At 34.3% G+C, this 25,630-nt stretch overlaps 2 protein-coding genes across 3 annotated transcripts; one reads left to right on the top strand and one right to left on the bottom strand.

Moving 5' to 3' along the window:
* Window positions 1-10,243: 10,243 nt before the first annotated feature.
* Window positions 10,244-10,951, bottom strand: LOC107849135. Its single transcript, XM_016693783.2, has one exon. It carries the CDS (start codon window positions 10,949-10,951, stop codon window positions 10,244-10,246), a length of 708 nt encoding a protein of 235 aa, XP_016549269.2.
* A 7,820-nt stretch (window positions 10,952-18,771) lies between these two features.
* LOC107851474 lies at window positions 18,772-25,154 on the top strand. Of its 2 annotated transcripts, none has more exons than XM_047400437.1 (3): window positions 18,772-18,948; window positions 19,099-19,229; window positions 24,886-25,154. In XM_047400437.1, exons 1-3 carry the CDS (start codon window positions 18,773-18,775, stop codon window positions 24,987-24,989), a joined length of 411 nt encoding a protein of 136 aa, XP_047256393.1. In that variant the 5' UTR covers window position 18,772; the 3' UTR covers window positions 24,990-25,154. The 2 variants fall into 2 exon arrangements, 1 of the variants encoding a protein (XP_047256393.1); XR_001669031.2 differs by adding an exon at window positions 24,402-24,658 and having other exon boundaries at window positions 18,786-19,229.
* Window positions 25,155-25,630: the final 476 nt, after the last annotated feature.

Raw genomic sequence — 25,630 nt, 5'->3', positions numbered from 1 at the left:
ATTATGATAAAAGGGATTTAAGTGCAAACATGATGTTGGGTGTATATATGCATTCTAACATCATTATTCTAGCCTTTTTAGTCTTGTTTTAAGGATGATTCTAAGTTATAATGGTTAATAATGAGATAAATGAGTTAAAACATGTTTTTATATGGTTCACAGTGAATTCCAAGCAAGTTTGTACTTAAAAGAATCAATTGGAGTTCAATAGAGAAAACTAGTCTTTCTAGAGTGAGCTAGTTGCTTGTCTAGCCTCTCTTGTTGGATTCTATTGTGTTATATATGTTATTTATGATTTTAAATGTGTTATTATATGTTTAAATAAGTTTTAGTAGTGTATGTAGTGCACATGAGTCAAGGGAAGAGTTGAAACTTGAGTTAAAGATCAAAGTGAAATTTGCTATGCTTAGCTCCTGTTTCTATTTTGGTGTGTTGGATGTTGTGTTGTTTTGAGCTCTAAATTTTTGTGTTTAATGATATATTATTCTTATTCAATGTATTATTATGATATATAAAGGATATACAAGCTTCAAATCAAGTGGGAACAACTCAAAAAGGTTCGAAATGGCCCAACGAAGGCACAATATGCAGATTGATGCACTTTTGGACCCCTGGAATGTCTAGGGTGCGTGTAGATTTTAGGAGTGGAAAATTGACTTATTCAAAACACAAATGGATTCCAAATAGGCGCAATATTGAAACTATATAGTGTGTGGTGGTCCTAACGGAGATTAGCCCACGACGCGGGCTCATTTCGATGTCCCATTTGCCTTAGATAAATTCTGAAGAACAATTTCCAGTAACTTAGGGTGATTTAGAGGCGGTTCCATACCTGGAGCGGGGATCCAACCAGGGTAGTGCCCCAACCACTCCCGGGCTTAATAACTGAAGGTTTTCAGCTCCAACACAGATTGGTCTTGCTCCTTACTATAAATACATGCTATATTATATTTTTACATACTTTTGGACATCTTGGAGCATTGGAGTCTATCACAACTTCTTTTTAGGTTTTATTATTGTTTAATTTAGTTTCTTTATGGTTTTGTATCATCAATCCAAGGGATTGGATAATGAATATTTTCATTAAAGGCTAAAACTCTTTTTTCGGGGTTAAGGCCAAGATCATGACTACTTTTGTTTTGAATTAAGTTTGTTGATTTGTTTATTATTATTAGTTGCATGTTTATTCTTATTTTAACTATTTTAAGGATTATCTACCCTTAGAATATATCAATTATCAACCTTGTGATCTCGGGAGAGGGAATAGGGCGATAGAATACGGGAATAAGCAAAGTATGGTTTTTGATTCTTTATAAAATAAGAAACTTGAATTAGTATCTAGGATAGGGATGTACTTAGATGCCTTACTTGATTCATATGTAGGATGATATTTGTAAAGAACTTTAGTGAACTATTACATTTTCGCTCAATGATGTAGTTGTAAGGTTCAACTTAGGTAAAGGATTAGAGGTTGGGATACCATACTCATGCAATTAACCCTAAAAATCAACAACCAAGATAAGCAATTTAACGAATAAAGTTCAATAATATAGTATGATTGTTCATAAGCCTTAACCCTGGGATACTATCCATAGATTGTCCTAAGTCATTATTTTTTTGCCTTAGTTTAGTTTAGTTTAATTATAACTTTAAAACTCTATTTGTTCCTCTCCTCAATTGTTTAAGCTAGAATTAGATAGGAAAAAAATAAAAGTCCCTGAGAGATCGATACTTGGGCTTCCTTGAGGCCACTTTAATACTTGATATACCATGTACACTGGCATGTACGCTTGGGCGCTGTCAAGTTTTTGGCACCGTTGTTGTGGACTTGTAACTAGGCAACAATCTTATTTTTAGTTTATCTATATTAGTTGTAAATAGTTTTTGTTTAGTTTTTTTTTATTTTTTTTATTTTTCTTTTTATCACACTTCTTGATATGTCAGTCTGGATAGATGGTTTTCGAATGATGACGATTCTTGTTGTTTTATGAAGGACACCACCTTGTGGATTATTATCTAGATTTATATAGAAGTACGTGGATGGGACCTTCAAAATATGATGCGAATACTATTTTATCTATGGAGCAGACTGCAACATGGTGTATGGTTTGTGGTTAAAGTGGTTATTCTGCAGATATGTGTGCTTTTAATCCTGATTCAGTCATTTTTTTGGACAATGCTCAACAAACAACTAAGGAGGTAGATGCAGAGTTGACCTTCCAATCGGTTATAGACGAAGTAGATAATAATTCGAGGAAGTTTGAGTACTTGAAAACTAAAATTATTGAAATTGTTAAGGAGATACCACTGCCACCATGTCTACAATGGCTAAGAAAAGAAATACATGAGGAGGATATTAGCCAAAGTATGGAGAAAACATAAGAATCGCAGTCACTCGATTGTCATTTTTTTCTTGAGACTGAAATTAAGAAGGTGAATAAAAGTGAGTGTGTAGTAGAAGTGTAAATTTTAAAGTAAGATTGGTTGGGCCTCACTCGAAGCATTTTTCTACAATATGTTTAGATGATATTTTGTCTGTGGAATCATTTAAAATAGTGAAAGAGTGTGAAGATGAGGAACAAGAATCCTATATTTTTTATTTTACACATGATAAGCAACAAAAAAAAACACCTCACTTCAAGGCTGAGTGGTTTACTTTCATGCATCATTCATTACTCGGTTCCTTAATTTTTGTACCAGCTCCCTATGATCGAGGCAAGAAGATGGATACAAAGTTGGGGGTGAAATTCATATCCTCAAGGTAGAGAAAAAAGTTGATTGGGTCGTGCCACGATACTCAATTAGGCGCTTCTTGGGAGGCAACCCAAGTTAATTAGGTATGTTTTCTTTTCAGTTTTTAGTTTTTATTTCATGTAGTTTATATTTTTGGTTGAGTCACAGGTTAATGGCAAGTCTGAGTACCATAAACTTGAGCTTAAAGCAAGGTAAAGACTAAGTGTAGGGTCCCATAGTTCTCCTTTATATGAAGATGCTACTAGCTAGGCCTAGAGGCCTCAGGGAGTATTTCTATCTTTTTACTTTTAAATTCTCTTTGGGGACAAAGTAGATTTTTAAGTATGGGGTGGGGGAATTTCCAAATTTTAGCTCAATTTAAAAAAATTTAGATTAGAAATAAGTGAAATATTCTTGTTGGTGTTATTTTTTACTACATGATACAAGTGGGTTTATTTGTAAAAGCATAAAAATTGAGTGAATTACTATTTTTGAGACTCTTAGGCTCATGTTTATGACTCTTGTACTTGTTGGCTTAAATTTGAATTCATGTTATTGTTTGGTTGGGAGTCTATGATGATCTTATTGAGTTGAACATGTGCCATGTGCGTGTGAGATTTTGTATATTCCTTGTTGCATGTGATATCTAGAACTTGCTCGGTGTGTGTGTGAAGCGAAATAAAGAATGTGGGTTTAGGAGATGATTTAGGCATTTCTTTGATAGCCTTGTTCTATACCTTCTATTTGTCCTACCCATTATGAATTATCCTAGTTAACCCCCCTTGAGCCTTTAGCCTTTTCTTTGGTAGCTTCATATGTAGCCTATTTCCCTTCTTTGATAGACCATAATTTGATCCAAAAAGCTTGTAAGTGCTTTAATAAAATAAAAAAGAAAAGAAATAATTGAAAAAGAAGTTGAGAAATTAAAGAAGAAAAAGGTGAAATTGATGCCCAAAGGTAATGGTTATTGGTGTTAATAATTGATGTGTGGTGGATGGTTGTGATATAATTTATGATAAAATTATTTCCATGATTGTGAAAAAAGAGAAAAATTAAATCTTGAAAGAATAAGCAATACACCCACCAAGTGTTTGTGAAAATGCTTAAAGAGATGGGGCAAAAATAAAAGATATGGGTAGACAAAAATTGGTGTAAATGGGTTATTGGAGATTGGTTCTAATTTTATAATGTAGTGTATTAAAGCGTTTAGAGAGGTTAGTCACTATTCTTGGCCAAAATAGTTCCTTCCCATCCCTTAGCCTACATTAAATCCGAAAAAGTCCTAATTGATCCTAAGCTTTACAATCGACTATTAGTAGAGCACTATAATAAGGGCAAGCCTATGGTTCATTGTGTGTAACTTGTGAATTCTTTGAAAGAGTGAGCGTAATTTGATTCTTGTACCCATCATGTTCTAAATTGCTTAATTGTGAGTAATTATGGGTAACTCTCTTATTGTGAGGGGCACATATTTGATGAATGTGGGTGATTTGTATGATGTCCTTGATTGAATGATAAGCATGAGTTTGCCATTAGGTGATTCAATTCTTGAGGCTAGGATATTTTAGAGTAGTGTTCATGAGCTTTCAATTGTGTAAATAACATGCTTAGCGTAATAACTTGCATTCCATGTAGTCATGATAGTACTAGCTTGAGTGTTTTGTATTTAGTATAAGTGTACAGTCTTCTTAGATGATGAGGATTATAGTTAAGAGTTATTCGAGAACAAACAAGGCTTTAAGTGTGGGGTGGTGATGTTAGGTGTATTTATGCATTCTAGCATCATTATTCTAGCCATTTTAGTCTTGTTTTGAGGATGATTCTAATATATAATGGTTAATAGTGATATAAATGTGTTAAAACATATTTTTATATGGTTCAAGGTGAATTCCAAGCAAGTTTGTACTTAAAAGAATCAATTGGAGTTCAATAGAGAAAACTAGTCTTTCTAACGTGAGCTAGTTGCTTGTCTAGCCTCTCTTATTGGATTCTATTATGTTATATGTGTTCTTTATGGTTTTAAATATGTTATTATATGTGTAACTAAGTGTTATGAAGTGTACATAGTGCATATGAGTCAAGGGAAGAGTTGAAACTTGAGTTAAAGATCAAACTGAAATTTGTCTATGCTTAGCTCTTGTTTCTATTTTGTCATGTTGCATGTTGTATTGTGTTGAGCTCTAAATTGTTGTGTTTAATGCTATATGATTATTTTATAATGGATTATTATGATATATTAAGGATATAAAATCTTCAAATCAAGTGGTAACAACTCAAAAAGGCTTGGAATGGCTCAACGAAGGCACAATATCCAGATTGACGCACTTTTGGACCCCTGGAATATCTAGGGCACGTGTCACTTGTAGGAGTAGCCATTTGAATTTTTCAAGACACCTATGGATTCATAAGAGGACCAAAATTGCAACCATATTGAGCATGGTGGTCCTAAAGGCGATTAGATCGCTACGCGGGCTCATTTTGGTTCCCCCTTTGCCTGAGAAAAATTCTGAAGAACAATTTCCAGTAGCTTAGGGCGATTTGGAGGTGGCACCCTACCTGGAGCGGGTCTCTAACTAGGGAGGCGCCCCACTCACTCCCAAGCTCAATAACTGAAGGTTTTCAACTCCAAAAAGGATTGGTCTTGCTCCTATACTATAAATACATGCTATATCATGTTTTTTTACATACTTTTGGATATATTGGAACATTAGAGGTTACCACAACTTCTTTTTAGTTTTTATTATTCTTTAATTTAGTTTATTTATGGTTTTGTATCATCAATCCAAGGGATTGGATGATGAATATTTCCATTAAAGGCTAAAACTCATTTTCTGGTGTTAAGGCCAAGATCATGACTACTTTCATTTTGAATTAAGTTTGTTGATTTGCTTATCATTATTGGTTGCTTGTTTATTCTTGTTTTAACTACTTTAAGGATTAGCTACCCTTAGAATACATCAATTTTCAACCTTGTGATCTCGGGAGAGGGAATAGGGCGATAGAACATGGGAATAATCAAAGTATGGTTCTTGATTCTTTATAAAATAAAAAACTTGAATTAGTATCTAGGACAGAGATATACTTAGATGACTTACTTGATTCATATGTAGGATGATATTTGTAAAGAACTTAAGTGAACTATTACATCCCCGCTCAACAATGTAGTTGTAAGGTTGAACTTAGGTAAAGGATTAGAGGTTAGGAGACAATAATCATGCAATTAACCCTACGAATCAACAACCAAGATAAACAATTTAACGAATGAAGTTCAATAACGTAGTATGATTGTTCATAAGCCTTAACCTTGGGCTACTATCCATAGATTTTCCTAATTCATTAGTTTTTTTGCCTTAGTTTAGTTTAGTTTTAATTTACAACTTTAAAACTCTATTTGCTCCTCTCCTTAATTGGTTAAACTATTATTGGATAGGTGGCGAACGCAAGTCCCTGAGAGATCAATACTTGGGCTTCCTTAAAGCCACTTTACTACTTGATATACCACGTATACTTACGTGTGCGGATGGACGCGATCAAAAAACTCTCTCTCACAACAACTCCTGCAATGCTAACAAGTACCATACCATATGCTTGCCCTTATTTTCAATCTTCACCACAATAAATGTACTTGGTTGGAGATCTTCAAGTACTTTTTCAAGATTGTAACATAGGTTTTGGGAAAGAGTATAATATCATGTGGGTACAAAGTGACTACAACCTCCTTGAACATCTACATCACACTATTTAACCCAATTTTTTACCATGGACCATTTTATTTGTTTCCAAAATTCACACATGCCTACTTTTGCTACCTTGATTTACCCAATTATTTGAAAACATCTTCTTTTTGACTATTTCTTTTGCAATCCATGTTATTTCTTTTTTTTTTTTATGATTTCTTTCTTTTTCACTTCTGTTTCTTTGATTAGCATCCTATGCATCCACTTACATTATCATGGCCCAAGGTTATCTCTCCCAAAACTTACCACCCTCGACTTAGGCATCTGGCCTCAAGTTTCATTTTCCAAGTTCAAGGAGGGTGGGATTCAAAAGAGGGAAAAACTTTGAATGATTCAAGGTTTGTAATGTGGTTGCCGAAAAAAGGCTCAAAATGGGTAATTAAGGATACTATTCTATGTACGGGTAGGCTATTTAGGCTAAGTGGGTTCCTATGTTAAAAAAAAGGCCTAAGGTCATTTCAAAAACCAAACATAATCACAATTAGCCTTGTGAGACAAACGGGACAAGTTCTGGAAGGTACAAGCATGCATGAGAGTTAGACAATTGTGCTTACCACACATGGACTGCAAACCTTTCAAAGAGGCTCAATTGCACTTTCTACTAGAGACAAAAAAGGAGTATTTACCATTTCGACATGCAAAATACTTTGGAGACACAAAAAGTGGTAAAGTATTGTTACAAAATCTTTCACGTCCATGCCCTTGGTTTTTTTAAAAAATTTTTGGACGGAGGTGGGTGGTTGCTTCACATGTGATTGCTTCATATTTCTACCACACACAATTTTATATTAATGGCGCCGAACCAAGCCGTCATCTCATATTTCATTTTTCATGAGGGCAAATCATATGGCTACTCAGAATTCACCATAAGTATAAGGGCGATCCTAAATTCAAAATGCCATAGGTACTTAGATTTCCCTTGCATTTATAGCTCTAATACTATAAGTACCCAGACTTCCCCTGAATCCATGGATCAAAACCCAATCACGATAATTTTTCCTTAAGAATATCGTCACTCAATTTATAATAGTGAAAGGCTCATCCGATATCATCATAAACAAAATAAAAATAAAAAACTAAAAATGAAATAAGTAACTAATCTATGAAATGTGGGCACTATAAAAGTGCTAGAGTATTAAAACCCAAAATAAAATAAAAATCATACAAATCAACATCAAAACATACATACATATCTCAATAATATAGGCCAAATAAATGAATACGGAGATAGGCACCCCCAAATAAAAAGCTTGCAGTGACCGCACTGCATAATCAATAAAGCATAAAAAGTGTAAAAGGGTGCTCCCTGTAACCACATCAAGAGCTGTTGTCACTCTCAGACTCAGCATCACCTTTAGCATCATTAAAATTGGACCACTCGGCTGGGGCCTTATCATCACTATTAACTCTTGAAGAGGGAAGCCTATCTTTGGGTTTCAGGACCTTCTAAAGGCCCTTCACCCCCTCCACATCTTGCTGAATAATTTGTCTTTAGTTTTCTCCCTCCTCTTCATCTTCTCATATCCATCTCTAAGATCCCTGTGAGAATTTTCCAAGGATGAATAGTCTCTTTCAAGCCTAACAATATTAGATCCCTACGTTCTCTGATCCTCCAGGTATCTTTCATAATTAAACCTAGCCACATAGGAATGACGGGTGGTGAAAGACTCTTCTGATCCCTGACGCAATACTGCTATAACTCATTTATCACCCTCATCTCCAATGAGATATTCTTAAAAGTCTTTGCTTTGGATGGACTGCACGAGTCTATGTCCTCACATGTGGACTTGACTAAGTCAATCTTTCTCTTCTTTCCCTTGCATGGTGCCCTTTCACCCCGAATCTTAAGAGGATAAATGGGGGTGTTTGGGAGCACCCAAGTGTCTTCGGGGTAGTTCTCAACCCCGACTCTTCTGGACAACTCAGTAATCAAAGAAGGGAATAAGAGAAGTGTACAATCATGGCCCTTGAAGTGCCTCATATCTAAAAACACAAGCGGACCAACATTCAAAAGAATATTGTCTAGTATACCGGCAACCATCCAGGTCGCATATCTGGAACAGACATCATGTGTGTGCATGGAGAAACCTGGTTAGAAATAATGTTCAGCCATATCCTTACCTCTGCTATGAAATCATTCATCGATATACCCCTCTTGGTGGCCGTCCAAGGAACCTCCTTACCATGACATAAATTTTATGCCATCCAACTCCCCCAGTTCACACATCTTTTTCCTCAAATTGGCTCATGTCCTTATCCAGAAACCCATATAAATCATTAATCTGTTCGGCCCAGAAGTGGAAATTCTTCCTCCAGATCCGCACAATTGGTTTGGAAAAAGATACTATGCTAAGGTTAGCGTAAAATTACCTAACCTAATGCTCATTGTCCATTCAAGGATTCGGGAAAAACAACTCCACCCGGTGGCATCCAAACGGGCGTGAAATATCGAGAGATTCTCCGACACTTTGCATAAGCAAATTCCTCTCTCGAGGAGCAACTTAGTTTTGGGGAGGTCGACATAGTAAAAATTATGGCATTCTGGGGCCATGAACCGGGTTTGATCATACTCTTCCATATTGAGCCTTGAAAACTTGAGAATCACACAATAGCATTAATTATCAATATTTACAAATAAAAACTATGTTATGTTATCAATTTAATCTAATAGGGTAGTGCCTTAGAAATTTTTGGGCAAGAAATGGACTTAGCAGATTTTTGGTCTAGGCTAAAAAATAGCCTTAGATGTTGCAATTACGGTCCACTGAGATGTGTCATGGTAATGCAATCACGATCATGTGACCGCGATCATGGTAACAGATCCTATTTTGATCAAAATTTTCAAAAACTCAATTTGTCCAATTTCAATGTCGAATTATGTTCCAAAGAAAACGCATACATTAAGAGCAAAGAATATGGTTCCTAGGTACTCAATTATGCCTTCAGAACATGAAAAAACTAACATTGAACTCATTTGGGCATTTAATCGAGAACTTGGTATGAAAAACTAATTATATCAAATTTAAGCAAATTTGGGTACTCAAGACTTCCCCAACTATATGCACACCACTAATAATCAACTAACTACACCACACAAGCATAATTAACATAAAATTTAACATTCCAAGCATAATTTTTTGAATAATCCTAAGGCATGAGTTCTAAGGACAAAACAAGAGCAATTAAACAGGGAATTTAAAGCACATACCAGATGAGAGATGCAAAGTGGATGCTTAAACAAATTTGGATGCCCAACACAAGCTCACAATCGAGTACAATTTGAGAGAAATTTTAATAGGAAGTGTGAGGGAGAATGGAAAGTTGACTGGTCTTTTAACTAGTCCTGACCGCGATCACGGTCTAAGTTTTTCGATCGTGTTCATGCGGCTTCCACGATCGCGATAGCACGAGTACCGTATTGCGGTAATTGAGGATATTTTTTGCCCTCTATTTTACCCTACTCAGTCTACTGCACAAACTTTTTACACTTTTCCTTATTCAACCTTATTCAAAACACTTTATTGTACCATAATTTCATGGATTAATCATCACAAAAATAAAATCTACTCTAATAACTCCAAATCAAAGGGTACGGGCCACTTTCGTGGCGTTGGTGGGTTGTCTCCTACCAACACCTAATTTATCATCGTGGCACAACATTCTTTATCTTTTTCAAGTTGGATCCTTAAGGGGCCCATCATTCACCTCCGTGTCCACAATATCAATGACGGACACCACTTGTAGTTCCATGAGTTGTTCTTGGTTTTACATACTTAAAAGGACACTTCATCATCTTGGACCCAAAATTTTATTTCTCCTAACTCCATATCAATAATTGCCCTTCCAGTTGTAAGGAAAGGCCGACCAAGAATAATAGATATCTCTTGGTCGATTTCACAATCAATCATAATGAAATCCGCCAGAATAATGAAGCGATTCACCTTCACCAAAACATAAAAAAAAACTCCAATCGGTCTCTTGATATACCGGTCCGCCATTAATAGCCTCATTGTTATTGGAGTAGGAGTGTCCAACCCAAGTCTCCAATAGATTGTATAGGGCATAATATTGATGTTTCCACCAAGGTCACATAAGGTTTTCTCAAACTTGTGTGTTCCTATGGTGCAAGGGATTGTAAAGGCCTCGGGATCCTCTTTATTTTTCGTTACAGTGCTAGCCATAATAGCGCTACACCCATGGGTAATTTCTATGGTTTCACCATAAACAAGACATTTTTTTGACATCAACTGGTTCATAAGCTTAGCATATCCCGGGATCTCTTGAATGACCTCTAGCAATGGGATATTAATTGATAGATTGCTAAGCTTCGCAAGGAATATATTGAATTTGTCATTGTACTCCTTCTTTTTTAGCCATTGAAGGAATGGGGGAGGAACCTTCATGGTAAGCATCAGATCACTTAGCGGTTCATCATTCTCAACTACCTTGAAATATCTCTCTTCATCAACTATTTTTTCCATTATCATTGGGTTTTTTTATCCTTTTTGTGAATTTGAAGCCTCTTCATTTGAATCAACCACATACTTCTTTTTCACATTTGTTTTCTTAATATTGTCCTCCTTTTCAACTTCCACCACATTATCACCGAGGGTTTGCCACTCCTAGTAACAATTTTAAATACTTGAGTATCATTATTCAGATTCACAATGGTGTCAGTAGGAAGGCCCTATTTTTGTCTAACATTAAGTTGAGTGGAGATTTTTCTAATTTGAGTCTTCAATTATTTGATTGAGGCAGAGTATGATACAACCATTTGGTTGATTTGCGAAAAGTCGCTTTTCAATTCTCAGACCATCTTGTTCGTCCGCTCCACTCTCATCAAGATTTTTGCTAACACATCCTCGGTCTTGAATTTTTCAAGATCAACAAAATTGGACTTTTTTCCTTTTTCTCGGTCATGGAGAGAAACATATCGATCATATTCTCTTTTTTTTATCCCTCCAATCATAATCTGTATCCCTATCATGCCAATCTTATTCTCTTTCATGATGGGTCCAACCTTGGTTTCGAGTTTGCCTTTGGTAGGCCGGGCGAAAACCCACTGGATAGTTAGCCAATTACTGAATTTCTTCACCAATCCTTTTGGCCTCATCTTTATCATAGCCCTTGAACGCCACGGCATTCACCATTTTTGTGATTACACCTATCACATGCTTTGTTAGGAGCTCAATTTGTGTCATCATTTCTTCCATGTTTTTCTCTCTCTCTTCATCTCTCTTTCTTTGCTCTTTATCAACATAGGAGGTGGTAGGTGTCCCTTCATCTACCTCGGTGTCTCGAGTATGCCACCCCTAATTTTTCTTTGTGACTTTCTCAAGCAATTTTGTAGCCACATTATAAGACAACTTCACAAGTAAACCCCCAGACGCAATATCCAGCATGAATTTATTTAGTTGATCCAAATCTCGGTAGAAGAATTGGAGAAATATCTCTCTGGCTCCAACCAAAATAAATAGCAACCACTGCGGGCCACACAAGCGAAAACTAAGTTTCACTCCCAAGCAATGGCTCCATTTTAATCACGCTCAACTTACTCCATAATAAATGGGTAAGGCGATCATTATCAAGTATATTAACCCAATATGAGTTGGGGTCGAATTCTCGAGAAGCAAAACTAGTATCCAAATCCTATGGGTGTTGAGAGCATCTAAGTATATACTCTTAGAGTAAATATAATAAAATGCATGAATTAAAAGGGGGGATTGGTTTGGAAACTTATTTTACTAAAATATAATCAAAATACCAATTTAAAGCAACAAATGTGGCTAAGATTTCAATATGAGACAAGTCTTGGGATATGTCTTCCTAGGGGCAAATAATGCATGGGTTCATGACAACCGAATACAAATTCTAGTTAATGACCACATAGGTAGGCTAGGTTAGGGGTTCTTGATGTTAGTTTGCAAACCAAACCTCAAGATTATCACCTATGGACCTTTTCAGATACCTCATGGATGTGGCAAGAAAATCCATCCAATAGCTTAATTGGGCATCCCTATTTCAAGAAAAATGCCCAAGACCTAGCGAATTCTCAATCCACCCTTATTTTTAAGATGATAAAAAGGGAATAAGATATATCTAACTATTGTTCACTAATGCCTTTTACCCATATCCCTCTTTCAAAAATGATATAGGATCCAAAAGTATACCCACATCCCTCTTTCAAGGATGATGTGAGATTTTGAGAATTTAGGGTTTTCTCCTACAAATCCTAATTCAATCAATCAAGCATTAGTGAAACCCATCATCAATAACAAAGAATCTACACTAATAAATCATAACCCATACATATTTGCACCCTATTCAACATAATTCCAAGATAAGTATATAGCTACTCACAAAGTTAAAGAAAATGAATATACTAAAAGAATCATTCAATGCTTCCATGAAAATTGAAATTAAGAGTAATACAATATCTAACTTCAATTACAACCAAAACTACTTGAGAAATTAGCCACATTAAGTTTCCCAATTTGGTATGATTTCAAATTGTTCAAAATTAAATTCTAGTTGGGACAATACCCAAAAATGAAAGGGTTTTTGCTCTAAGGGATTTGGGGTCGGTTCTATGAAATTACAAATCTGCACCTTTGTATAAACCTGTGTTGTCACGATTGCTCCAACTTGATTGCAATTGCAGTGAGTCCTTTGCGATCACTGGCTTTAATTAATCATGACTGGCCACGATTATGGACCTCAGACCGCGATCACAGTAATTGAGGTCAGATCCTACTCCTATTTTTCTAGCTTTTACACTTTTTTACCTTTTTTTCATCCCTTTTTAGCTCACTTCACTTCTTTTTATTTCATCACCTGTATACCTATAAAAATATGGGAATTAGTACATTCAAATGGCGAAGTTGCCTCATTCATACTGTTAAATCATAGTAGTGTTTATGCATTTGGACGTAAATGAGTGATAAATTTACCACTCATCAATTACCAAAGAAACGGGTACTTAGTAGGCATCATCGGCCGACTGAGCTCAATACAGAAAATGTATAACTAAAAAGCAAGGGTGTAATCTAAGTCAACAGTAAAGAGGGATAGAAAGGTAAAACAACTATCGAGTTATGCAATTGCGATAAAGGAGTAAGTAAAAGCTATACAGAAAATAAATAATGAAGTCATAAAGGAAAATCAAACATAACCTAACTGGGCCCCCATAAGCCCTCTAGGCACACTGAAGAAGACAATTAACCCAATCGTGCCCATAAGCTAGTGGAACACATAAAAAGTAATCAATAAAAATAAAAATAAATAACCAATAACTGAACACCATCCCACAAAATAATAGTAGCCATCCATATATAGACCTTGCTTGAACCAACACCAATAGGTAGTAATGAGAAACCAAATGTTGGGCTTGAACTAGTAGTGATGGATAATAATAAGAGGGCACATATCGAATTCGAACCAAAAATAGTGGATAATAATGAGAGTACACATGTGTAATATACAATAGAACTCGTAATCAGATGTTGGACTCAAACCAAAACTTAGAGGAATAACTTTCTCATAAAAATCATAATCCATACCAGAACTCCCAAACCATCATAATAAGATGTCGGGCTCGAATCGAAACTCATAGTAACCATACCAGTTGTAAAATTAAAATTCAAACCATACCATAAAAATGCCAAAGTGGTACTAAACTTCATAATTAATGACAAAAATAAAATATATACTGAACCTAAATCAAAACTAAAATACATTTAACTAACCATTTGCATATCTTAATTAAAAAGAGGATGAATCCAAAGGTTCGCAACTTAATTTCAAGTCCTAAAGTAATAGATGCTATATTATTCTAAAAGATAAGTCATCAAAATTTACTTGAACAGGGTCATAACGGGATAAATAAGACATTATATATATCGAATGATTTGCAAATTACAAGTAATTGTCCAAAACTAGCATAATTGTGCACTGTTACTATAAATAAGCTCAATCTAAAGGTAGAGTAAGCCTAGCATACCTAGATGCCAAGCCAAAAACCTCTTCGAGAAGCCTTCAGACAATGCTCAACTAGAACTTGAGTTTGAATAACTTGTAGCAGTATAATAAAATTTCCTTCGTGATGCAGGTAAGCATGGGTGAAAATTCATTTAGTAAACTTTTTAAGAAAGATTACACAGACAGAATCTTAAAATCCTATCTTAGAATAGATTTTATATGAGAAATATATATTTTTTAAAACTTATATTGGCAATGATTAGTCACTAAAGTTCCAACATAATGACAGCAGCTAACTTTGGTGTCTTTCTTCATATATTTGACATGGAGGGGTGTGGCAATACCCCTTGCCCTATGTTAAATTCTCACTCGTGTATTGTATAGGATTGTGGTAAGATAAATATATAATTTTGAATATACCATAATTAATAGAAAATTATTTCTGATAAAACCTCTAGTATATAATAGTAATATTTAATATATCTAAATTTACTATGTCCGTTTAAAATATTAATAGACTATAATTGCTATTATAAAGTAATATAGATATACCATAACTAAAGAATTAAATGCATATCAATTACATTTTAAAGGGGTAATAAATTATATTTCTACCTAATGACAATTTAGATTAAATATTCTACAATATTTTTAGTATTACTAAAATTTTCAAATGAACCGTTCGAAAATCAAACTATCAATCTCAGAAAGTCGTAAATAATGTAAGCAGTTATAGAAAAGATCTAGACCTCGAAAATGTATGAAACAAAAAAAATGACCATAAGATTCATTATAAATGTAGGGTGATACAACAAAAAGTGTGGTCAATGTAGAAAACTAAAATCCAAAATTTATACCTCGGGCTGCTTAGAGTCATACTTGACTTATCAATAAATGCAAAAAAGTAAAATCTAAATTATATATCGAGCCTCTAAAAATCACGTCTCAGACTCATCAGCAGAAAAAATAAATTGGAAATAGATTGAAACGTACATCAGGCCGAATTTAAAGGTGACACAATCTTAGCAGAAGCCAGAATTTGTGTTTTCCTTTGAAATGAACCATGATCCATGTTTATAAATATATGAATATAGTTGAAAATACAAATATATATATATATATATATATATATATATATATATATATATATATATGTAGGTATAAACGAAATAAGGAATAGTCTCCCTTTATACCAAGCTAAACAAATTGAGATCTAAGTCAATACAAATTCTCGAGCCCTACAACCTAATAACATAAGAAAACATATATGTGTATCATTGTAAACCAACCATAAGAATCCATCCTACCGTGAAATAATACTCCAAACCTAAACTAAGGATTCCTAATCTAAGTCTAGTACTAAGCAAGCAAGCAACCTAAACTAAGTACTTCTAAAGTTTCCAAAATAGGCTAATAATTTAAAATTTGAGTTAAAACATATTCCTAACCAACAATACCAAAATCCATCATGAAATCTATATAATATATCAGCTACTCGAGCTAATCTAAGGAAAAATAAGTCATAACCTACTTCTAGGTCGAACCGCAAATCCCGAGCCATCATATGAAAGTTTTCCTTTTCATAAAATCTTGGATCATTTTTAATCTATCAAATATGTAATCTATATTTTAATAAGAGAATAATGACACATATATTGATAATATGAAAATTAGGTCAGAAATTATTCCTAAGGGTCCATCAGCAAAATTAATTTTTTTCAAAATTACCTTATCCATAGTATAAGAAACTCACACTCAAAAGTTAGGCGAATATGGGAATCAATTTGAGGCTCAAAACATCCTAGAAAGTACCAAAAGATCCAAAAATAATTAGGGCATCAAGTTCAAATTTGATGTAATTAAGATGAAAATTACGCATAAAAATTATGATAAATACATAAGGAAGGTAAAACAAATTTACCCGAACACTTATACGAAGAAAATCCATAATAACCAGCTCTCTTAAGCTCCTTACTTCAATTTTTAGAGTGAAGATAGTGATAAAAAGGAAGCTAGAAAATAAACACTCCTTGGGGTCTTCATCACGAAAGTAGGATCCTTTCACAATCATAGGACCACACTGTCGCAAAGCATCTCGAACATAATGGCTCCCTCTTGATCGCAAAAAGTAAGCTAAACCAAACCATATAAAACTTTTTTTTCGTGATTGTGATGTCCCCCACGTGATTGCTAAGCCCAACTTCCTAGACTTTCATGAACGCTTAAGAACTCTTTTTTCAAATCTTGATGTGGTGCTTCAGTTTGTGAGAATAATAAATTCACGCAAAGAATAAGTCGTAGTTACAATTTAAATTATAGTTTGAGGGTGAGGGGCGGCTGGGGAGGGGTCATTTATGGAGTCATATGCAGTTCAACATTGACTAGGCATCATATAAAGAAATATCTTCTTTATTTTCACCACAAAACTTCCTATGGTATTTAATCAAAAGTTAAAGGGCTTTTTTATTACAAAAGGATAGTTTAGTAATTTCTATGATCATCCATGAAGAAGTTTATCCTAAAATATTTTTTAAATAACCTTTGCAAAAATATGTTCAAAATTACTTTTAAGCTTTCGTCTTTAATAGAAGGATCTTTTTATCGCACACGCTTGTCTTTCTGACTCCAAATTAACTTTTCTTTAGTTGTTTGCATTTGAATACAAAATATTACTAGCAAAATATAGTAGATAATATTGACTCTTTAATTTACTCATTTGAAGATTAATTTCCCAAATGATCAAAAGAATTTTCTTAAGTCGTTTCATTATTTTAGAAAGAATTTTCTTAAGTCGTTTCACTATTTTAAATCAGTCTTGCATTAATACTCAATGAAACAATAAATGATGAAAAAACAAAGAAACTTGAATAGAAAAAGGAAAAATCTCTATCTCAAAACACACACACTATCAGTAAGGTAAGGCCTCCCTTATTTGTAATTGTCTATTGAGAAGTTTTTTTAATAAAATTTGCTAGACATTGTCTAGTGGTATAAAAAGAAATTTAAAAATACTAACATAATATATATATATATATATATATATATATATATCCAATCAAGACAGTAAAATAAGATATAAGGATATAATTAAGAACTAGATAGAAATTAGAAAGGGAGAAGAGATTTAGGAGAAAAGAAAGAAAAATCTAATAATTAAAATACATTAATTATTAGATTCAATTTAAGGGAGAAGAAAAATTGAACACATATAAAAGATTACTTACTCAACTAATCAAAAGGTTCAGTGAAGAGATGAGGGTTCAACCCTAAGTTCATAAAGGAGACACACAATATTCAAAAACTACCCAACTCTAAAATAGAAGACTTAAGACTATTTATACTAGTCTTGTAAAAATAGTCAAATTACAAATATGGTCATATTATAAAATGATAGTCACGAACCCTTAATGGTCTCCTTGGTTGTCACCACTATTCTTATAGATCTATTTGACCATGTTATGGACTTTAAAAGATTTTTTAGTGATCCTTTCAAGACACTCTAAATTTTTTGTGGGTGGGTGATTGAAAGCTTCTGTATTTAAAATAGTTCACATCGTCACCTTTGCTATCAATCTTGCTATCTCGATTTGCATCATCTTTTATGTATATATATATATATATATATATATATATTAAAAGTGCGAAGGAAATTAGAAATGTTGTTTGAACTTTTTGACTTCATTAAAAGTCTCTACAATAGACAAAATTGTCTTTTTTTAAATGAATACTTAATTATTTTTAATAAAAATACTTTAGAAAAGTAACTAAAACTAACAACTTCTGAGGAAAGAATTAATTAACATATCTTATAAGTTTGATTTGAAAATTTTATACTTCATATTTACATCATAATTTTTTATTTTATTTTATGATTTATATATTATTATTATTTTATTTTCACTCATTTTCTTTAAATAAATTTAAAAATATCATTGATGATAATGATCGAAGAATATCTAAATTTTTATTTTTTATTATTAGTGATAACAAATGACAGCTAAATCATGTTATAAGATTAAATGGTATTTAAACAGTACTTGTAATTTATTTCTTGAATATTTAATTTTAATAAATAATTCATGAAAAATGACATATTTGTTATCATGTAGTTACATATAGCTTATTCTTAGTAAATTTTGACACAATAAAAATATATTCAAAAAATAGATAACAAATAGAATCTTATTTTAAATATTTGTTATCATGTAGTGTATGTATATGAATGTGGTTGCTTAATTTTAATATTGACATAGTAAAAATATATTCAAAAGAAAAAGTAACAAATAACATATATAATCTAGTTTAGATAATTTTTACACAGCAAAATGTATCAAAAAAATAAAGTAGAATCTAATTTTAAATATTTTTTGATCTTTTCTTCAAGTCATTCAGACATCAAAAACAATAAACCTATTTTGGGAAGTGTTATGTTTCTTCCCCAAATTTCCGTTTTTATTTCTCTCGCTGCTCCGACGTGCTTCAATCTCAAAGCTGCCCAGTGGTATGCTCAAGATAAGGAATATCCTCCTCTTTATCTCCTATTTTCCTTGTATAAGTGGGTTGAGTTAATATCTAATACCACCACTTAATGTAAAGAATCAATTTGATAAAGAAGGGGCTTTTTCATGTAATAGTATTTTCTATGGATCAGGGATGCTACAACATATTTGATTGGTAATTTAGATCGAAGGTTCTGTCTGTTTGAATGTTCAAACCATGGACACCCCATATCTCACTGGGTGCATAGTGGAACATCCGTGGAAGTCTCTTCCAACAGGCGAGGTAACCTCAAATCAAATTTATTTTCCAATCAAATTAGTCATTTGTTTTCCCGATTCTTATTAGAAATCCTTTGTGCTTCTGTTTCGGAGTATGATTGTTGCTCCTGTATTTCCTCAACTGTTAAGACACTAGCGCCATGTACTGTAGTAGCTCCATGTGATGTGATGTGATGTATTTTCACCCTAATTCATAGCTAAATCCTTAAAATTGTCGATTGAATCACCAGTGAGACCCATGTTGCTGTTCTTTGCTTGCAATTTGCTGATTTGTGTCCTATCTTACTGTTATAATTTTGTTGATGTTGTCGTGGATCTTGTGAATCAGTGTACTACTATCCTTCTAACATGTGGAACCCCTGCGTTGTCTAATTTTATAATGCTTCTTGGCTTCGCTTGAACTTCTGAAAAATTATTAAATAGAAACTCACCTGCAAAATCAAAAGCAAAGTTAGATAAAAAATCAGCAAGAGTGTTGCCTTCCTTTAGGGAATGCACCACTCTCATTGTCAGATCACTCATGATGGAATTAATGGAGTTGACAATCATTGTTGCACTCTATGTGACCTCCCAGATTCCATTGATAACTTGAACCATAGTCCATGTGTCTGACTCAACAATAATCTTATTAATGTCTTTCTCCTTACAGTAGATGAGACATTCTAAATCTATTATATCTATTATACCTATTAAATCCGCGCACCCCCCCTACAAATGGTATCAGAGCTAAGTAATTTAAAAAGTACGGAAGAGATATATGTTAGAGTTAGAGTTAGATTTATAATAAATTAATTATGCGAAGACCTACCATTTGGATATAAAAATGCACCAGGTAGATATCAACATTTTATGGATAATTATTTTAAACAACTATCTAATTGTATAGTATACATAGATGATATATTATTATACACCAAAACCAAAGAAGAACATTTAAAATTATTAGAACAATTCAGACCAATTTTTGCTTGTAATCTCCATCCCAAATCTCAATTTAACAAACTTGACAATGGTGTCATTTATATCCCAGATCAATCTTTTTCCCTGATAAATGCCACCATGTAAGATAGTATTTCTCCTCTTCAATAGAAACCAAAGCATTAATAAAGGTACAATCTGGAAAATAATCTGCATTCTGAAACTTCCTTCATGCTACCTCCAGAGTCTCACACTTTGTTTCAAATTCATTCTGTGCTCAATAATCCTTGCACCATTACAATAGTGATTCCACAGTTTCTGAGCCACCTCACCTTTGAGAAATAGGTGTTCAACAGTCTCACATGATGGAATATTACAACCACAATTAGGATTAACATCATTACTCCACTCATGCATAAGAGCAGCCATAGGGACCTTTCCTAGCCATATTCTCCGAGCAAGAAAAGAAAATTTTAAAGGAAGCCCTTTGCACCAAATAGCCTTCAAATCTTAATTAAAATCAGACTTTTATCTAACTAGATCCCACACACTATTTTTCGTGAACCTACCATTACTATTTCTAGTCCACTATGGCTTATCCATTTTATTTTCATTGCGAATAGCCCCCAAATTAATTCTGACATGTTCCACTACATAAGATGGGATAAAATTCTTCATAATAAGCTCATAGGCCCAACCCTCTTCATTCAAGAATTCCCCAATATCATTCAGGGGATGACATGTAAGAATATCTGACGGATCTAAGAAAAGTGGACCAAAATTGGTCCAATTGTCAAACCATATTGTTGAAGTGCAACTTCTTGGTTCCCACCAAAAATATTTTTCAACAATATCCCTATTACTCAACATTGCTTTCCACACTTGGGATCCTACTTTCCAATGCACTAGAGTTGGAATTTGCTTTTTGCAGTACTTGTTCCAAAGAAAATCAGTCCACAAATTACTTTGTATTCTAAATCTCCACCATAGTTTAGCATTCATAGCCTGAGAGACATCCTTAAGAGATCTAAAACCTAAACCTCCTTCAGCTTTTGGTAGACAAATCTTTTTCCATGCGGCCCAGTGCTTACCTCTTCCTAGCTCTTTATTGTGCCAGAAAATTTTTGCAAAGATTCTTTGAATATCCTTAATAACACTCTTGGGGGGAACAATAGCTGAAAGCACATGAATAGGAACACTCCGTAGAACACTCTTCACTTATACTTCTTTACCACCAGAGGAGAGAAATATCCCCTTCCATGTTTGAAGCTTGCTTTTAATTTTATCCACTAGCTCTATAAAGTCCTCCTTTTTCTTCTTAGAATATGTGATGGGACAACTAAGATATTTTAAAGGGAACGCACCTATCCCCATTCCTGTAACCTGCTCCATATGTTGAATAGTACAAGCCTGAGTATTCTTATGCATATAGAAAAATCTCTTTTCCTTATTAATTTTCTGCCCAGGTTCCTTCTCATATTCCTGCAAAACCTTCATAATTTTTTGCATAGAAACAACATTAGATGAAGAGAATATGATAGTGTCATCAGCATATGCTAAGTGGTTAATATTAGAACTCCACTTAGACAGTCCATAACCCACATAATCTTCATCATCAAACAACTCATTCAAAGCCCTCATGATAACCTCTGGAATCAATATAAAGAGGGTAGGAGATAGAGGGTCCCATTGCTTTACCCCCCTGGTGGAGTGAAAGAATCCAACTGCTTGCCCATTAAGAAGAATAGAATAGTAATTATTAGACACAAGTCTCCAAATTGCATCAATCACTTTTCTGGAGAAACCCATCTTATTGAGAAACTTTATCAAGAAAAACCATGAGAGACTATCATATGCTTTTGCCATGTCTAATTTTTCTACAACATTAGAAGGTTTACCTCGTTTCTCTATGTCTGAGATCAGTTCTTGGGCTAAAAGCATATTTTCTGTAATGTTTCTACCCTTGACAAATCCTGATTGATTAGGAGATATCAATGTAGGAAGAATACCTTATAATCTATCATGGATAACTCTGGACAAAATTTTATTCACAAAATTACTAAGACTAATAGGTCTCAAATCCGAAAAGGATTGAATGTTATCATTTTTAGGAATGAGAATCAAATTAGTATGAGTAATAGATTTTGGTTGGGTATTACCTGAAAAGAAGCTCACCACCAATCTAGTAACATCATAGCAACAATATCCCAACAAGATTGATAGAATCTTCCAGATAAACCATCTGGCCCACTAACACTATCACCATTGAGACTAAAAATAGCCTTTTTAATTTCAGCATCATCACGTATAGCTTCCAACAATGCATTATCCTCTTCTCCAACCATCTCATTAATATAATTAAGAAGAGGAAACTCAGTGGCATCTCTTTCTTGGGTAAATTGCTTATGCTAGAAATCAATAGTTTCATTAGCAATAAGGGATTCATCTTCTAACCAACAACCCTGCTGATCTTTAATTTTGGACACCTTCAATCTATTTCCCCCTTCCTTTACAATACTATGAAAGAATCTGTCACCACTCTCAAACCAGTCATAACCAACTTTTTGTTTTCAGAAGCTCTCTTCCAAATGCAAATATTTGATATATTCAGCTTTTGCCTTTTGCATTACCATTCTGTTATCTTGTGAAGGATCATCAAGAAATAACTTCTCTTTTACTTTAGCAATTTCTTCCCTGATAATAAGTTGCTGAAAAATGTCTCCACATGCCTGTCTACTCCATACCGTCAATGCTTTTTTAACCTGTTTGATCTTTCTTTTAAAGTCTATGAATGGATTATCTGAACAACCTGAATCCCTATTTCTTCTCACCACCTCTTTGAAATCAACAAGTTTTGTCCAAAATTTCAAGAATTTAAAAGGTCTTTGAAACTGAATGGCTTTGTTCTCACACTTTAGAAGAAGATGAGCACGGTCAGAACCATCCCTGGGCAGATGTTCCACTTCAGAATGAGAGTAAAGACTTTGAAAATCAGAACTAATCAATATTCTATCAAGTCTTTCAAAAATACAATCCGACCCAGCTCTACCATTCTATCAAGTGAAAGGGCTTTCCTTATATTGAACTTGTGCCAACTCACAAGAATCAATACAATTTTGAAAGTCCTCTACATCATTAGATACTACTGGCATACCCCCAATTTTTTCAGCTCCATAAAGAATTACATTAAAGTCCCTGCCTACCAACCATGGGATGTTAAACCCATCTGAGATAGAGTAAAGATTATCCCATAGTTGATGTCTTTGACCCCTGTCATATTTAACATACACAGTTGTAATCAAGAAATCATTACCATTGTTGTGATCCTTCAATTGATGAGTAATTTGCTGATCAGTATCCATAACAACCTGAGCATCAAAACCTTGATTGATAAAGCACCAAATCTTTCCAGAATAATTATGAAAAACCCAAGGCATTTGAATTCTACTTCTGTATCTATCAATAACCCTTGTGTGTTGAAAAGGCTCCAACAAACCAATACAACAACAACAACAACAAACCCAGTGTATTCCCACTTTGTGGGGTCTGGGGGGGTAAGATGTACGCAGTCCATAACTCTACCTCTGATGAAGTAGAAAGGCTGTTTCCGAAAGACCCCCGGCTCAAGTTACGAGATATCAAACAAACACATAGTACAGCACAGAAGCAGATGACATAACATAGATACTGCAGCCATAAGGAATATAAAACAGAGTAAAGCAGGAATGCAGGAATATAAAGCAGAGGAAAGCACACAGATTCGTAACAAACATAGAACACGGAACACGGAACAGAACATTGAATACGGAATCATACCAGGAATACACCCCCACCAATTACCTCCCTACATTAGCGACCCGAACAGGCCCTAATCCTCTGCCGTAATTCGCGTCTTCCAGACCTTCCTATCTAGGGTCATGTCCTCGGTAAGCTGTAACTGTTCCATGTCCCGCCTAATCACCTCACCCCAGTACTTCTTCGGTCTACCCCTACCCCGTCTAAAACCATCCAACGCTAGCCTCTCACACCTACGGACCGGGGCATCCATGCCCCTCCTCTTCACGTGTCCGAACCATCTCAACACAATATTCCAAATATTTGTACCCTTTGAAAGGCCTTTTGTGACCTAATTGATCTTATATTCCAAATGATGGCCTTCATTGATTTTTATTTTTTTATGATCCTCCGTTTCTCTTTGGTTGGGTTCTGCTAGGCAATGAGCTTCCAGTATTAACCTGTTTATTCCTTTTCTTTGCAGTTTTGATGGCTTTAATAGCCCTTGGTGAGAGATTAGCATCTCTCAAACCTTTAGATTCCCTTTGTACATCTTCTAGTTGTGCAACTGTCTCTATATTAGCTACATTATGAGTCACAATATTATGGAGAACAATATTTGGTGATTCTATGCCATAGTTCCAACTTGCTGAATCATCAACGCTTAAAGGAGCATCCATTAAAACCAAAGCTTTATCCTTATCAACAGGTGGGCTGCTGGATATATCTTCATTAGAAATGGTTGGTAATAAAGTCTTATCTGATTGTTGTACTTTAGTACCATCAGAAACTTCTTGTTCATGTATATTTCTACATCTCTCTATAGATATATCTTCTGAAACTTGAGTTTTCTAAATAGTGAAATTCTCTTCATCAACTTGCTCAATTTTCTTGCCATCTGTATTCAATCTTTTCCCAGACTATTCATTATGATCCCTTGGCATGAACTGACTCCTCTTCATGTGCAGGTATTTCTACTGAAACTGGTTCACTACTCTGCTGCGGCTGGCATTTAAAGGAATTAGTCACCCATTCTTTTGTGGATTGTTTCCTACTCTCTTCCCCATGTTGATTTTTTGATGCTTCTTTAATAGGTGATTTGTTAATTACATGTACTATCCCTTGTTGTTCTTTATTTTCCTCTGTTAGCACAACAAATGAATTTTGATTACTTATATCTTTTCTAGGTGAGATAGCCTTCTCACTTCTATATCCTTTATTAACAAATCTTCGTCTAGTAGCATTCCATTTCTGAGTAACTTTTTTTCCTTCATGTTCCTTTACCGGCTTGGCTTCCTTTTCTCCATTTTAAGAATCATTTTCCATATCAACATTTAATTCAGGATGCAGTACCCGACACCCCTGCTCGTCATGACCTTGTAACTTGCATTGTTTACAATACTTAGCTAAGAAGTCATATTTGATCCTCACTTTCTCCAGCCTTGGTTTCATAGTTTCACTGTTTACTATCTCTATTTCTACGTATTTAGGCAAATTTGCCACTAGGTCAACTTGTACCTTGACCCTGGCACAACTAGGCCTCGTTTTATTCATTGTTGCCGAGTCCAAGTGTATAGGTTTCCCAACTGCAGCTGCTAAATAAAACAATGATTCTTTCACGAAGAAAGTTGGTTTCAAACTGGGAAAAGATATCCACGCCATGGCTTGAGTAGTCTCTTCCTCCATCTTAAACGTTGCATCATAAAATAGAGA

The sequence above is a fragment of the Capsicum annuum genome, chromosome 12 (assembly GCF_002878395.1).
Source record: "Capsicum annuum cultivar UCD-10X-F1 chromosome 12, UCD10Xv1.1, whole genome shotgun sequence".
Taxonomy (NCBI): domain Eukaryota; kingdom Viridiplantae; phylum Streptophyta; class Magnoliopsida; order Solanales; family Solanaceae; genus Capsicum; species Capsicum annuum.
This window is presented reverse-complemented; position numbering and strand designations above follow the sequence as displayed.